This window comes from Rhinopithecus bieti, unplaced genomic scaffold, assembly GCF_001698545.2.
Source record: "Rhinopithecus bieti isolate Rb0 unplaced genomic scaffold, ASM169854v2 scaffold_26546, whole genome shotgun sequence".
Lineage (NCBI taxonomy): Eukaryota > Metazoa > Chordata > Mammalia > Primates > Cercopithecidae > Rhinopithecus > Rhinopithecus bieti.
Genome location: NW_016812367.1, coordinates 2,077,031 through 2,091,589, shown reverse-complemented (window position 1 = coordinate 2,091,589; position 14,559 = coordinate 2,077,031). Strand labels below are relative to the sequence as shown.

General features: G+C 58.2%; 1 protein-coding gene across 1 annotated transcript; it reads right to left on the bottom strand.

Annotated features, from left to right (window-relative positions):
- Positions 1–1,317: 1,317 nt before the first annotated feature.
- RNF44 (ring finger protein 44) lies at positions 1,318–13,334 on the bottom strand. Its single transcript, XM_017896030.1, is given in 11 exon segments — positions 1,318–3,288; positions 3,490–3,596; positions 3,934–4,048; positions 4,265–4,357; positions 4,359–4,448; positions 4,536–4,697; positions 4,818–4,991; positions 5,392–5,559; positions 5,951–6,140; positions 6,313–6,464; positions 11,613–13,334. Coding segments are annotated over 10 exon segments (1,269 nt in total). The 5' UTR covers positions 6,420–6,464; positions 11,613–13,334; the 3' UTR covers positions 1,318–3,225.
- Positions 13,335–14,559: the final 1,225 nt, after the last annotated feature.

The following is a 14,559-nucleotide window of genomic DNA, read 5'->3' as shown; positions in this document are numbered from 1 at the left end:
GCTCAAGTGAAAACCTCTGGAAGAGCGGATGCTTCTGGGAAGGCGCTGTAAGAAGCCGAGGAGTGCGTGGGTCCTCCACGGCCGCACAGAGACTCGCGTGGAAGCATCTGTGTGACGCCGTAAACCCGGAGCCTGTCCTTTCCCTCCTGTGCCCCTGAGGGTAGTGCCCAGGGATCATGCTTACAGGCTCCCCACCGGGCATCCTCCCTGCCAGGCCACGCCTGACCTGTCCCATACCAAGGTCAGAAGCCCCTTGCTCCGCACCCTCCTGGGGAACCCCCCGAAGTGCTTGCTGCACACTGTCCTTTGGGGTCGCTAGTGTGCCCTCGCCCCGCCTGGAGGCCTGGGTCTCGTGGGGCCAGTCGGGGCTGGTGTGGGTCTCTCTGAGCTGCAGGAGCCCCTCCTTCTGTGTCCTTTCCTGCTCCTGTCCAGAGGCTGGGATGGGGTTTCTTTGTTGCTTGGCTCAGAGGGGGGGGCTCGGGGGGGCCTGAGGGCCTCGGTGATTGAGCCCCACACCTGGAGAGGGGCACATCCTTCTGGTGTCCTCAAGACTTCCTGTGGGGCTTCTACCTGAGACACACTGTGTTCTGCTGAGGACGGGTGTCCGTCGTCGAGCTGTCTCCCTTGAGCTCTGTTTCTTGTTTTTTCTTTTGTTTTTTTTTTTTGAGACGGAGTCTCACTCTCACCCAGGCTACAGTGCAATGGCGCGATCTCGGCTCACTGCAACCTCTGCCTCCTGGGTTCAAGCGATTCTCCTGCCTCGGCCTCCCGAGTGGCTGGGATTACAGGCATGCACCACCACGCCCAGCTAATTTTTGTATTTTTAGTAGATACGGGGTTTCGCCATGTTGGCCTCGAGCTCTTGGACCTGCTCCAGCCCAGCTGAGCACCGGCAGCCACTCCTTCTGCAGTGCTTTCTCCTTCAGTCATGCTCCCTGTGTTGGAAGCAGGTCCGGTTTGGGTGAGGAAAGGCATTGGCTGGCTTAGGGGAGCCATGGCCAGGAAACTCAGACCCTGGGTCACGAAGACCCCGGGCCTGTGAGACTCCCATCAGAGCTAAACCCTCAACCTTAGAAACATCTTACAGAAACCAACGTCAGGAATCTCAGTGGCATTGGGGTCCCAGCAGGAGATGCGGACCGGGAGCCTGGTGGTCCCTCTGCCCCACGTGCCCTTGGGGTCCCGGCAGGAGATGCGGACCGGGACCTGGTGGTCCCTCTGCCCCACGTGCCCTTGGGGTCCCAGCAGGAGATGCGGACCGGGAGCCTGGTGGTCCCTCTGCCCCACGTGCCATTGGGGTCCCAGCAGGANGCTGGGCCCAGCCGGGGCTGGGGAAGGTGCCCACTGTCATGCCTAGGCCAGAAGTTGGTAAATAAAAGAGTAAACAATGGCAAGCCCCCACCACAGGAAATCATTGGTAACATGGCATCTATAGCAAGGTCGGCAAATCACAAACATCCTAAGTAATTGTTGTATAAATCTTGGTTTTAATGATGATTTTTTAAATGCTGTGTTCCCCCCCAACAGCTGCTTGTTGGAATCACTGCTGCAGCCGACACACGGTCTGCGAGCCTGTTTCCGCCTGCCCCAGGAACCGTAAGGGGTTTGAAAACCTTTTGTTGGGGTCGGGAAGGGAGGGGTTGGAGAGGGTGGTTCTGTGTAAAACACGTGGGTTTTCAACACTGCTATAAATATAGAAACGTCACCTGGAGTTATATTACAGTAAGACTTTGGGTTCTCCATGGGGGTGGGACCAGGCTGACGGGCCCCACGGCAGGCTGGGGCGGGAGGTGGGAGCCAGGGCCGCTGCCGGGAGAACGAGGGTGGTTGGAGCATCCCTGAGGCAGCAGGCGCCAGGGGCTGCCTGCTAGGATGTGCCGGCCCCACACGCAGTTCGTTCAGGGCAGCAACCCCAGCTGGGTGTAGGACAAGAAAGGATTGGGACCAGGGAAAGAGGGTGGGAAGCTCAGCCAGACCCTACAGCGGCCTCCTCCAGAGCTTGGAGGACAGGGAACAGGTTGGGAGGGCCCCCGGAGATGGGTGTCCACGGCCTTCCTGGTCCCCATTCTCCTGGGACTTCCTTGGAGGAGACTCGCCCAGGCAGGTGGGAGACGGGCCCCGGCTGGAGGGAGAAATGCCCTGAAAAGCGTCGGGTCCCGGTAGGCTCTAGGGACGTGTGCAGTACAGTGCATGGCAGTTATCAGCTGAGCACAGACCCCCAACCCTGCCCCACGACCGCCGGCCGCCCAGCCCAGCCCGGCCTGGCCCGGCCCGGCACACGCATGCATGCAGGCTGGCGAGCACCACCGTGCTCGGCCCCCTGGGCACTCGGTCCCAGTTGGTCCCTATACCCGCCCCTATTAAACCAAAAGAAAACATAAATTGTCTTAAATATCCACATCCCCAAATCCTACACGCGATTTTGGGCCAAATGAATAAACAAAAACTGCTGCTCCTCACGTTCATGCAAAACAACAGAGGGAGAGGAGACTGGGCACAGGTCTGGCTGCATCCCCAGGAGGGGCAGCCACCGGGAACACAGGACTCCCTCTCCCCGTATGGCCCAGGCCCCTCAGGATACGTGTGCCCCAGCTCGGGGCTACGCTGGGACACTCTCCAGCCTGAGGGTAGGGCTGGAATGTTGTGCCTGGGATGAGGGTCCCCTAGGGAGCCAGACTCAGCCCTCACAGCAGCCAACACAGAGCCGGCTGCCTGAGTTCACTGTTTGGGGTCAAGGAGGGAGGATTCAGCCCTGGGGCTCAGGAAATGGCCTCGTGACACCATCAGTCTATGCACCTGGCAGTGCCACCTGGGCAGAGGGCACACCATTTCAGAGCACGAGACCTTCTGACCCAGGATGGTGCTGTCTGCCCATCCTGAGGCCAAGGATCTCCACCAGCCCCAGCGGGGGAGTGGACCCCTAGCTCTCAGTGCCAGCAGGAAAAGGAGGGACCCAAGGGCGCACAGGAGGGACACCAGGTTAGGGACACTCAGGCAGCTCCGTGGCGGGCGGACCGGCAGGCAGACTAGGGAGGGAGTCTTTGGAGCTTGGCAAATGCAGGGGCTTATTGCAGGGACTCCTTGCCGGGCTGACCCTGGCACCAGCTCTGGAGATACAGGCGGGAGCGATGGGGCAGGCCTGGGCCACTCCCTCCCCGTCCTCCCTGGCCCTACCCCCAAGTTTCCAGAGCTTCACGCAGGGTTCTCCCGGGCGGCTGTGTGGCCTCACTCAGCCTCCCTGGGCACCTCGGAGGCATCGGCCCGGCAGATGGGACACGTCCGGTTGGCCTGCGGGAACATGCATGTCAGGCGTTGCTTTCACCAGCCCCAACCCATCACATCTGTGCAGCCACCTGGAGGGACTTGGTCCCCTTGGAGCTGGAACTTCCGAGATGACGACAAGGACAAGGAGGGAAACAGCCCGGGCCTGCCCATCCATGCCCTGTCACTGCACGAGGAATGCCCAGGAGCCGGCCTGGGCAGTGTTACCTTCAGCCACTTGTCAACACACTTGGTGTGGAACTCATGGTTGCAGGGCAGAGACCATCGGAGCAGCTGCCGCGTCTCGAAGTCACCTGAAAGCAGAAACCACACACCTGCAAGAACGGGGGCACGGACGCGTACACCTCGCACTGAGGTCGACACGGAAGGCTCAGTGGGGAGTGGTGGACTACCCCTGAGAGGGGCGTCCCATGGCAGCCAGCTGTGTTCATGAGGGGCGGAGAGGGGAGGCATGGCACTCACAGCGTCTGCTCTGACTGCATGCAGCTGTCCGGGTTACAAGCGGGTATGACGGGAGCTGGTCCCTATGTCTGCTTTGGCTGGAGGCCGCGGGCTTTGGCATCTCCAGGCGCTCGGCCAGGGTTCAGGAGGGCCTGCATGCGCAAGAGAAATGGTCACGGCGCCCAGGGCTGCAGGTCTCCAAACCCCCACCTCCCAAGCATGGGATCCATGGGAACTCATAGTTCTCCATCTCCACGTCATCCACGTCCAGATCCAGGGCTTGATGGTGGGGCCCCATTGCTGTTGGGGACTTGGCAGCATCGAGCTAGATCGAGGAGAGACAAGTGTGCGGGGGCCCAGGTCAAGGTTCAAAAGGGAGTTGGGGCTGCACAGAGCCACTCTCCTGACTCCCTCCTTGCAACTGAGCCCAGAACGTTGCAGCGGCGAAGGGAGCCCAGCTGGTGTGCCTGTCAGGCTTGGGGAGAACGCAAGATGGCTTCAGAGGCGCCTGGGGCCCCTTCGAGGCTGTGTTGGGTCTAACCACTGAGGTTCTAGGAGAACAGGCATCAGGGACCTCGGGGTGGGATGTGCTGATATTACAGGAGTACGGGCAGAAGCTGGGGTAGTAGGGTGGGTGGGGGTGGTGGTGGGGGCGGCGGGGGCAGTGGCTGCTGCAGGCGGTATCTCTGGGTGCTCAGTCTCCGCGGCATCATGTGAGAATATGGCTGCAAGAGGGGTCAGGTGCAGGTCAGCCCGACGGGCCTGCCTCCCAGCCGGCCCGGAGCCCAGGTGGGGTTCGGGGTGGCACTCACCACACCAAAGGACAGCTCCTGGTGCAGCGGGTCGTGGGGCAGATAGTGCAAGGGCACTGATGGGGAAAGGGCTGGGCCAGGCGCAGAGGTGGAGTAGGTGAAGCTACCCAGGGAGTGCTGGTCCCCACGCAGGTCCACGTCATTGTCGAGCCGCTGTAGGGGCTGGAAGAAGCGGCGCCGGGTCAGGAAGTCAGTGAGACAACGCTGTCCTCGCCCCACCTCCCCCGACGCCATCCCCCTCCATCATCATCCCCCTCCAGCATCGGACCCCTGCCGACTCACCATCCGAGGGTGCTGGGTCTGCAGAGACACAAACTGCCCCAGGGGCGCCATGTGGGTGGGCTGCGGGGGTGGGGCCGGTGGTGGGGGATGCAGGATGTAGTGGTCACTGGAGATGAGGTGGGGGTAGGCCTGATAGGGCACAGGCAGCTGCTGCATGGTGCACGCCTGGATAAGCTGCTGAGAGAGGGGACAGGAGGCTGAGAATGTTCTCCTGGGCTCTGGGCCAGGTCTATGCCATGCCACCCAGCAAAAGGCCCCCACCCTGCACACACCCAGCAGCTCCAGGGTGTGCACAAGAAACCGTGTGGAAGGCCTATCCCTGTCCTAGGCCACCAGGCAGGACACTCTACTCTTCAGGCCCACAGCCTCAACTCCTGGGCCTCTGCCAAGCTGTAAGGCTTGTACAGGGGTACAGGGGTACTGGAAGGTCCCTGAACCTTGAAACACTCTATTACCAAATGTGAATACACGTATTCCTGGGGAGGCCAGGCAGGCACTCTGACAGCCTGGACGGCTGGATAGCTCAGCCCAGTTCAGGGCTGCCCTGGTGGAGGAGCTGGAAACACTCACTCACCGGGGGCGGGAGGCAGCAGAGGGGGTAGTGCTGCCCGCTGAACATCACGGAGCATGCTGGGAGCTGCTGGGCACTGCAGCCAGGGATGTGTTGGCCTGTAGGCAAGGGGAAGCCTTGGGTCGTCACTGTGGTGACCGTGTAGGACAGAGGGACAGGTCCCTGGTGCACCTGTGGGTAGAGAGAACGCCAGGAAAGGGTGAGAAGGAAGCTGGCCGTGAGGGCTACTCTCAGAGAAATCGTCCTGCCACGATCAGCTGCTGGCTCCCTTCCCTTCTCCACAGCGGCCTACCTCAGTGCAGACCAGACTGTGCCTCTACTCCCAGGTCCCCGGGGCAGAGAAAGCCCTGTGGGAATCCAGCTCTGCCAGTCATCCACTGTGGCCCCTTCCCCAGGCCTCAGTTTACCTACCTGTAAAACAGGGCTAATAATGCCTCCCTGGAACGTGAAATGAAGCAAGCTAGGTGAAATGAAGCAAGCTAGGTGAAATCACGGCCTTGCTACCTCAGCTTCTTAGAATGGCTCACAGGGCCAGGGGCACAGGGGATGGGGTTCTGCCTACCTGCTCGTGGAGATCAACCATGAACGGGCTCTGCTGGGTGGCTGGGTGCAGCATTCGGGGGCTCCCGCCGGCAGGAGCCGAGGCTCGGCGCTCCTCTACGGGGAGGTGTGGAGGTCGGGACAGCGGCTGCTGGGAGGGTAAGCGCTCATCCCGGGCAGGTGGGCTGGCCAGGGGACCCTCGAGGCTGGGGCTGCACCACAGAGAGGAGGCCCCGATAGGACTGAGGGGGGCCACTCGTGCACAGAGCAGGGAGAGAAGCCAGGGTGACTCCCCCCATGGGGAGGGAAGGCACCTCAGGGCCCTGCGCCCCACCCCTGCTGGCCCCCGTGCCCCAGCATCAGAACTGTGAGGCTCCTTCCTACCTTCCCCAGAGCTGGCCTGGGGTGCTGCCGGGTCCCGCAGAGAATCGCCGCTGACCCACGGGGGCAGAGGGTGGCCACCTAGTCACTGCCAGAGCCCATGGTCGCATCAGGGGGGGCAGGGGGGTGGAGGGGCTGGGCCGGGACTCACAACCCTAGGAAGCAAGGAGACAAGGAAACTGAGGCGCCTGGTCAACATGGGGAAACCTTGTCTCTACCAAAAATACAAAAACTAGCCAGGCATGGTGGCGGACACCTGTAATCACAGCTACTTGGGAGGCTGAGGCACGAGAATCGCTTGAACCTGGGAAGCGGAGGTTGCGGTGAGCTGAGCTGAGATGGCGCCACTGCACTCCAGCCTAGTGACAGAACGAGACTCTGTCTCAAAAAAAAAAGAAAAAAGAAAAAAAGGAAACTGAGGCACAGAGGAGTCCAGGCGCTTGCACCATAAGGGGTCAGGAGATAGAACCCAACCTCTGCAGTGTGACCCCAGGGACCAATGGTGTTCAGCCGTGCCCCTCCTCCGAGTCCTGGGGTCCAGTGCTGAAAAGCCAGGACAACTCAGCCTGCCAGCACCCAGGCCTCCTCAGTTGTGAGCTCAGGGAGCCGCCCAGTGTGCTTCCAGGCCAGTGGGCTCCCCATAGGCTCCCGCTGGGCGGGGTCTAAGGGCACCCTGTCTCGGAAAGGGGCTTAGGGATGGACCTTTTTCTGCCTTATACCAGGGGCTACAACTTGGCCTTCAGGTGGCAGCTGGGGGTTCCTGAGGAGGCTCCAGCATCCTCCCTTCCCTCTGGTTGGCTCCAGCAGGGATTCCAAACAGGCCTGGGACCCAGTTCTCCTCTTATGGGCGCCAGGCAAGAGGTTCTAACCTGCTCCTGCCCTTGGGGGCTTCCAGTCCAAGGCAAGACACTATTCTTTCTTTCCTTAACCTACTCCCACTGTGCCTACCCAAGTGTGACTTCATCTACCTTTCAAGAATGTATAGCTGGCCCATTTGACAGAGGAGGAAACTGAGGCTCAGCCAGAAGAAACTTGCCCAAAGCCCCACGGTAGTGTTAAAGCTGGGAGGTGGGCCAAAGACAAGCCTCTCCCTGTGCTCTGCTGCCAACAGAGAGGACCAGTCCCAGGCTTCACGGAGGCAATGAAGGAAGCCGGCCTGGGGAGATTGGAGTCTGGCATGCAGCGAGGCCCTTGCTCTGGGGCCCCCAATCCAGCCCTCAAAGTGGGAGGTGGGGCCTGTTGAGAAAAAAGGGAAGCAAGAACCGGAGAGAGGAAGTTGAATAGGAATGGGTTGGGCAGGGTCTCCTGCCTCCGGCCAGAGCCGAGGGTCCAGGTGGGGGATGTCGAGGGACCTGGCTCCACCTCAGGGTTCCGCTCAACTCAAAGTTGGGACGAGGCCCTTGACGGAAAAGCTCTAGAACCTATCAGGCCCTGCAAAGCTGAAGGATGCGTCCGACAGGACCAGCTCTTTGTTGTTCCTGCCACAGGGAGGCCCCTTCCATCCCTTCTCCCATCTAACAAAACTCCTATGCATCCTTGATACCCAGCTTTCAATGTTGCCTCCCTGTTGACACAGCCAGCCAGCGTAACTGTCAGCTCAACACCTAGTTCCTTCCTGCCAACAGCAGCAAGAACCATTTCCTCTGTGCTGCACTTCACAAGCCTGGGCCCTACTTCTCAAAAGGAGCCCACATGGGAGATGGGGCCCGGCCAGCAGAGGGTGTGGGCAGGGCCAGGGACCACTTTGTGTCCAGCTCAGGGCAGGCCTGATGGGATAAATGTGCACGGAACAGAGCCAATCACACAGGTCCGAGGCCACCCAGTCTGGCAGCGATGACTTTAATGCCAACGACTGAAAATTGGGAGATTACAAAAAAAACCTGGCTTCTCATGGCAAGTCTGGTCCCACTTGTTTCTCCCTGTCCCCCTCACTGGGAGCAAGAGCTTTCCCTCCAGGTCACCCAGGCCCATCCTCTGCCTGCCCACCATCAGGGACTGGGTTTGTGACCCCTGGCCTGGGCCAAGTGCACATCATGACAGCCATGTCTACACACACAGCCTCCCTAATTCCTGCCGACAAACCAGCCAAGGAAACAACGGCCAAGGGAGACTCAGGAAATCCCCAAATAACTGAAACAGCAGATGCCTGGCCCATCCCAAGCCTCCTGGACCAGACGCTTTGGAGAGATGGGGAACAAGGGCACCTAGATTTTTATCAAATTCCCCAGAAGTTGTCACAGCACAGCTAGGATTGGGAATTTCTACCTTAGCTAACCTCAGAAAGCCTGGGAGCCCGCAGTTCTGCTGGTGCGGAACAAGCACCATAATAACTATGCCGTTTCCCCTGCGCCAACTTGGTGAGTCCTCCCAGCAGCCAAGACACCAAGGCTGGGAGAGGTGAGGTCCAAGGCCAGTCAGCTGGAATCGTGAGGACACAGGGGCATGACCTAAGCAGTCTGGCCGTAAAGCACCCATGATTAGCCACCAAACCAGCAGTCTTGACTGCTCCTTATGCCAGGATGTCTTGCAGATGGCTGAGCAGTGCCAGACCCAAGGCACTCTCACGGAGGCTCAGGCCTGGGGGTGTCTGCTCTGTAGACACCCTACAAAGGCACCCACTCCCCAGGGCAAGGAAGGTGGTAAGGAGCTGTGAAAGCAAGCCAGAAGACAGAAGGGCCTCCAGCTGTGGGTAAGAGCGTCAGCCCTCACAGACTCACACACGACAGTGACTTCTAGCTAGATTCTTGCCTACAGACCATGGGCAAGGGCTTCCCCTCCCGAGCCTCAGTATCTTCATCTGTAAAATGGGAACAGCCCAATAACTACCTCCTAGTTTACCATCAGGGACTGCTCCAAGGCAACAGCAGAGGCAGCTTGTAAAGTCTGAACTTAGCTTGGGTGTGAATGATCATTATTAGAGACTACAACACACTGACCTCCATTTCCAACCCTGAGCAGAGCTTGAAGGGTGCCACTTCCCGGGCAGCAGGCTACTCTAGGGGAATACCTCAGTTGGGAAGAGTGGATCCTGGTTCTTTAAGCCCTGCCAGGAACAGGGGTGGCATAGAAAGGTTACACCCACTTCACAGCTGAGAAAACTGGGGCTGAGAGAAAGGAAGTAAGTTACTCTAGGCCACAAGGCCAGAGGGAACAGAACTGGTCCGTCCTAGTTGGCCTCCTAGGCCCAAACTCCCCCAACCCATAACTCCTTGTGGCATCAGTAGCTGGAGGAAATCACCTAATCCCGGGTCGCCAAGCTGTACGGGAGGCTGGGAGAGCACTCTCTTTCAGGCACCCATCTTTAGCTCGGTGGTACAGAGAAGCAAGCAAGGCCCAGAGTTGGAGCTAGCAACTTGCTCAAGGTCAAACAGCAAGGGTGGCCAGGTGGCCTCCCCTAACAACTGCTCTGCCAGTCCACATTTCTGTGCTGTGCTGTCACGGAGGTCTGTGCGATCAAGTCTTCAGAGTCCCGTCGCTGAGCCCCGTCCGCCCTGAGGCATGCAATGCATTTTGCAGTTAACACCACCCCTCTACACCCACCCAGGAAAGCCGGCCAACCCCTTAGGTCCAGCGCCCCAAGCACCTACCCTGACCTCGGTCTAAGAGCCCCAGGGATCTGTTTGCAGGAAGAGACACTCCCTTTTGCAGATAAAACACAGTCAGACCCTGGGGCATGAGCAGACACAGCCAGGAAGAGAAGCCCCCCTTCTTACTTCCCCATACCCCACTCCAAACAAGCAGGCTCTGCCCAGCGCAAGCAGAGCTTCCCAACTGGAAGCCGCTGAGGGCCGGACCACCAGACGACGAGAGAAAACTCCCTGGGTGACCTTGGTCAAGGAAATCCTTTTGCTTCTGAGAGCCTCAGTTGGCACAACTGTAAAATGGGGGTAGAAATCTTTCCTTCCCAGAGCGCCCAAATAAACCAGAAGAGTCAAGAAGAAACCAGGTGGTCACACTAGTGGGGGAGGAGACCAGTGTCCCTGGGGAAGGGGGGCTCTCCAACGCGGGCCAAGTGCATATTGTGGGGCTCTGGGAAGCTTACCCAGCCACCCCTCTCCAGGCATAGTGCTGGGGAGCCGAGGCGCGGACGTCTGCCCCGAGAGGGGCCTCCCTCGTCCGCTTCCCACTCTTTTGTGCCGCTCTCGGAGGGACACCGGGGGCGGGAGGCAAGACTGCAGCGCAGGGGCCGGAGCGCTGTGACTTTAAGAGCCGAGGATCCCGGACCATGTGCTCGGCGAGAGACAAAAGCAACAACAAAGGAAGTGGCGGCCGCAGGGGGAGGGGGCGGCTCCTTCCTCTCCAACCGCAGCGCTCAGCCGCAGGAGAGGGGAGACCTGGCCCGGCCACGGGGGGCCCGGGGGGGGGTTCCTGATCCCTGGGGTCTCGCTGTCCGCAGTCTGGACCGCCCGTGATTAACCCCTGCGGGGCTAGCTAGATCACGGCCCCCATTCCCAGGGGAGGGGAACAGGAGGTCCATGAGTAGGGAAATAGGGAGTTGGGGGCCCTGGCCCCGACTCACCTTTGGCCGCCCGGCCACACGTTGACTCCTTTGTTTCCGATCTAAGACGGCCAAACTGGGCAGGGGGCGGGGGGGGGGGCCTGCCTGGACCCTTTAAGAGCTCCCGCCCTGCGAAACAATGTGCTCGCCTCCCAACCCCCGGGTCCAGGGGCAGCCCGGCTCCTTCCGGGGCCTCTCTCTTTGTTGTTCGCCCGACGGCGTCTGCCTCACGAGGCCCACACGCGGTCAGTCTCTCTCGGCCCAGGCCCTCAGGGAGCGGGAGGCGGCGCAGGACGCAGCTGGGTCTGCGCGGCAGCCGGCGGCTGGCCCTTTAAGAACTGTCCGCGGCGGCAGCGGAATGTAACAAACCCCACAATTGATTCACAACATTCGAAGTGGCGGGGTCGCGCGCCGGGCGGGAGGGGGCTCGCGGGGGCGCGCCAGGAGGATACGGCAAACAGTAGCCCGCTGCAAGCCCGCGGGGGCCCCGCCCCGCGCCGGGAGCTCCGTCCTGAGAGCCAATCACTCGCCGCGACCACGCACGTGACTACTGGGCCGCCATCTTGAAAGATTTTTTTTAACCTCCTCGCCCCCACCTTCGCACTTAAAGTGACCGCAGCCCTAGTCAAAAGCAAGGGGCGGGGCCACACGGACTGATATAAAGATTGGGAAACCCCAGGGTGGGCAAAACCGATCGGCTGCAACTCGAACTTGCTATGCAAACTCGCTAACTACTCGCACCTCTGAGGCTCAGTTTCCCTGCCGAAGAAACTGTACTGCAGCAGAACCGGCAGTACGGACTTACTGTGTCATGGTCCCCTCCTCGGGGACAGGGTGCCGCCTGAGATACTGAAGTGCAATGGGTCTGACCTCTGACGGGGCGAGAGCGGCCTCAAGCCGGCCCAAGTGGTTAGGCTAGCTCTAACAACCCTGGGCCGGCTACCTTCCCGGAGATGACGTCACCCCCAAGAGCTGCAGCACCGCGCTGACATCATGGCCCGGCCGCCCCACATCTCCTTGTTTATACTATGCGGCGTCTTTAAAAAGCTGGGACGGCCCAGATTGCCCAACAGACCAATGGCGGGCTACCCATGCAAACGAAATAACGTCGGCCGGGCAAGGAGATTGGCCCTGCTCGCGCTGACGTCACAGAGGCATTTAACCGCCCCGCCCCCAGCGTGGCGGCGAAGGAAGAGGGGCGGGGAACAGGTTGTAGCTTAAAGCAAAACTGCAGTCACCGGGCACTCTAGTTGCTAGGCTGGACTTGAGAGTTGGGTGTCCCCGCGGAGACCTCCCTACCCAGGGAAACTGGGAACTAAGCCCAGTGAAGTCTCTATACTTTAGTTTTCTGTTCTTCTCAGCAGCTATGAGACGGAGGGATTGCTAATAGCCAGTTCTTTTTACAGATGGGGAAAGTGAGGGCCTTCCCTTACTCCAGATCACACAACTAGAAGTGTGGCGGAGCAGGAATTTGAACCTAACCCAAAGCCAAGCCTCTTTCTCCTTTGCCTGGAAGCCCACCCGCCCGGGCAAAATTTATACAAAATGAGGTATTACCTCCATCACAATTATATAAGCAGAAAATCAGTAATTTCCTAAATATTCAAGAGCTGGAACAGGTCGAATAATGAATATTGGGTCCATGCATATATAATCAATAACGACTCTCGGGCAGTTACCACAAAGAGGCAGCTGGAGGCGACATGGGGCTACCTCCAAGACAGCCATAAACAAGGCGCCAATGCAAAATGTTAACATCTGTTAACCTGCGTGGTGGGCCATGGGGCAGGGGGATGGGGAGCTCACTTTCTTTGCTTCTTTGGTATATTTCATAATCCCAAATTTTAAATAAAAATGGAAACCAAGATGCTGAACAGGTGTAACAGTATGTATCAGGTTTTTTTAATTGGACATATACCACATCTGCATTTATTTCTGGAAGGGTATACAGAAAACTGATTAACAATTGTTGCCCTTAGGGAGAACTGGAAGGGAGAAGTGGGTCAGGAGGATAGACTATTGTATATATTGCACATTAGCTCTTTTAAAAAAACCCTATGCATCATAACCCACTGAAATTTTAAAAGAAAACTATTATAGAGACTATGTCTTAAGTCTTTTAAGCCAGAAAACCGTTTGTTCCCTTAGAATCAGAAATCCCCTTTCAGCTTGGGGAACAGACATGTTTATGGCAATGTTTAGACCAGCAACAATCAGTATCACTGTGCAACACAATGACTGAAGATGGAACTGAGCCGGCTGTTTGCAGATCTCTAAGCAACACAAGAGCAAGTTCATGATGCAGTGCTATTGATGTTACCTGGAATGCCAAACTCTATCCATCACAGTTAAAAATTACGTGTGCATGAGAATAAGTGTGGATATATAAGGTTATGTCTTTAACCAGTTCCTTATCATCAACTGTTCCTTCACCTCCAATGTCTCCTTCAACCTTTTGTTTTCCCCACCACATAAAAGCAATTTGAAAACCCTCCCCTTGGCCGGGCGCAGTGGCTCACACCTGTAATCCTAGCACTTTGGGAGATCGAGGCGGGCAGATCACGAGGTCAGGAGTTTGAGACCAGCCTGACCAACGTGGTGAAACCCCGTATCTACAAAAAATACAAAAATGAGCCGGGCATGGTGGCGTGCACCTGTAAACCCAGCTACTCAGGAGGCCGAGGCAGGAGAATCGCTTGAACCCAGGAGGTGGATGTTGCAGTGAGCCGAGATCACGTCACTATACTCTAGCCTGGGCGACAGAGTGAGACTCTGTCTCAAAAAAAAAAAAACAAAACCAAATAAAACCCTCCCCACACTCGAAGGTACCTACATATTTGTTAGATTACTGCCTGCCTGCCCTCATGGATAGGGCCTACAGTGGCTCCCTACTGCCTGGCTTCGAGGCTGCACTTAACAAGCTCTTCCTGCCCAAACTTTCAGGCTCGCCTCTCCCCAGTCCCTCCTCTCACACCTCTGGCCTTCTCTCCCTGCCACCTTCCTGCCTTTTTTCAGGCTAGACCGCCTGCCTGGGATGCCCTCTCTTTTCCTTTCTGCCAATCCAGTTCACTTTTCGGCCGTTTGAAGCTCTGTTCCTATCTCGCCTTTTACAGGAAGCTGCCTGTGGCATCTCCAGCTGTGCTGAATCCCCCATTTTTGAACGCAGAGCTAGATGCACCCCAGCCTTTACCTCATGCCATTTAATTTGCACACACTCCTGTCACAATCTCTGTGAGTTTCACTCAGTAATTCCCCTGACTGAAGGGGTTTGGCTTTTTTAAGTGCGCAGATGTCCAACCTTCACTGGCACATACGAGTACCCCAGCCTCATTTTACAGATGAGGATCTGAGGCCACACAGTGAGACCACCTTTACCATCCCCACTCCAGGAAAGCGACCCTCCAGCCACAATCTAATCCTGTACTTTTAAGCCAACAAGCCTCTGACTATGGCATTCTCCCTGCTTAATATGTCCTCAATATCTCCTACTTACTGGGCAAAATCCTGCTCATGCTTTGGGGCTAGCTCAAGGACCACTCCCTTGGAGCCTTCCCTGCCCCGCCGGCTTGCTCTGGCATCCTCAGTCCATTAGGATTACCATCACATTGCATCATGAGAGCAGAAGGCCATCTCCATGTGACTGCTCCCCCTGCTCTCAGCAGGGCCCACAACACCCAGTCTAGGGCCTGGCTGCCGCTGGGTGGCGGATGCCCAGGGATGGGGCTCTGGGTCTGCCTCTTGTCCTGCAGGAC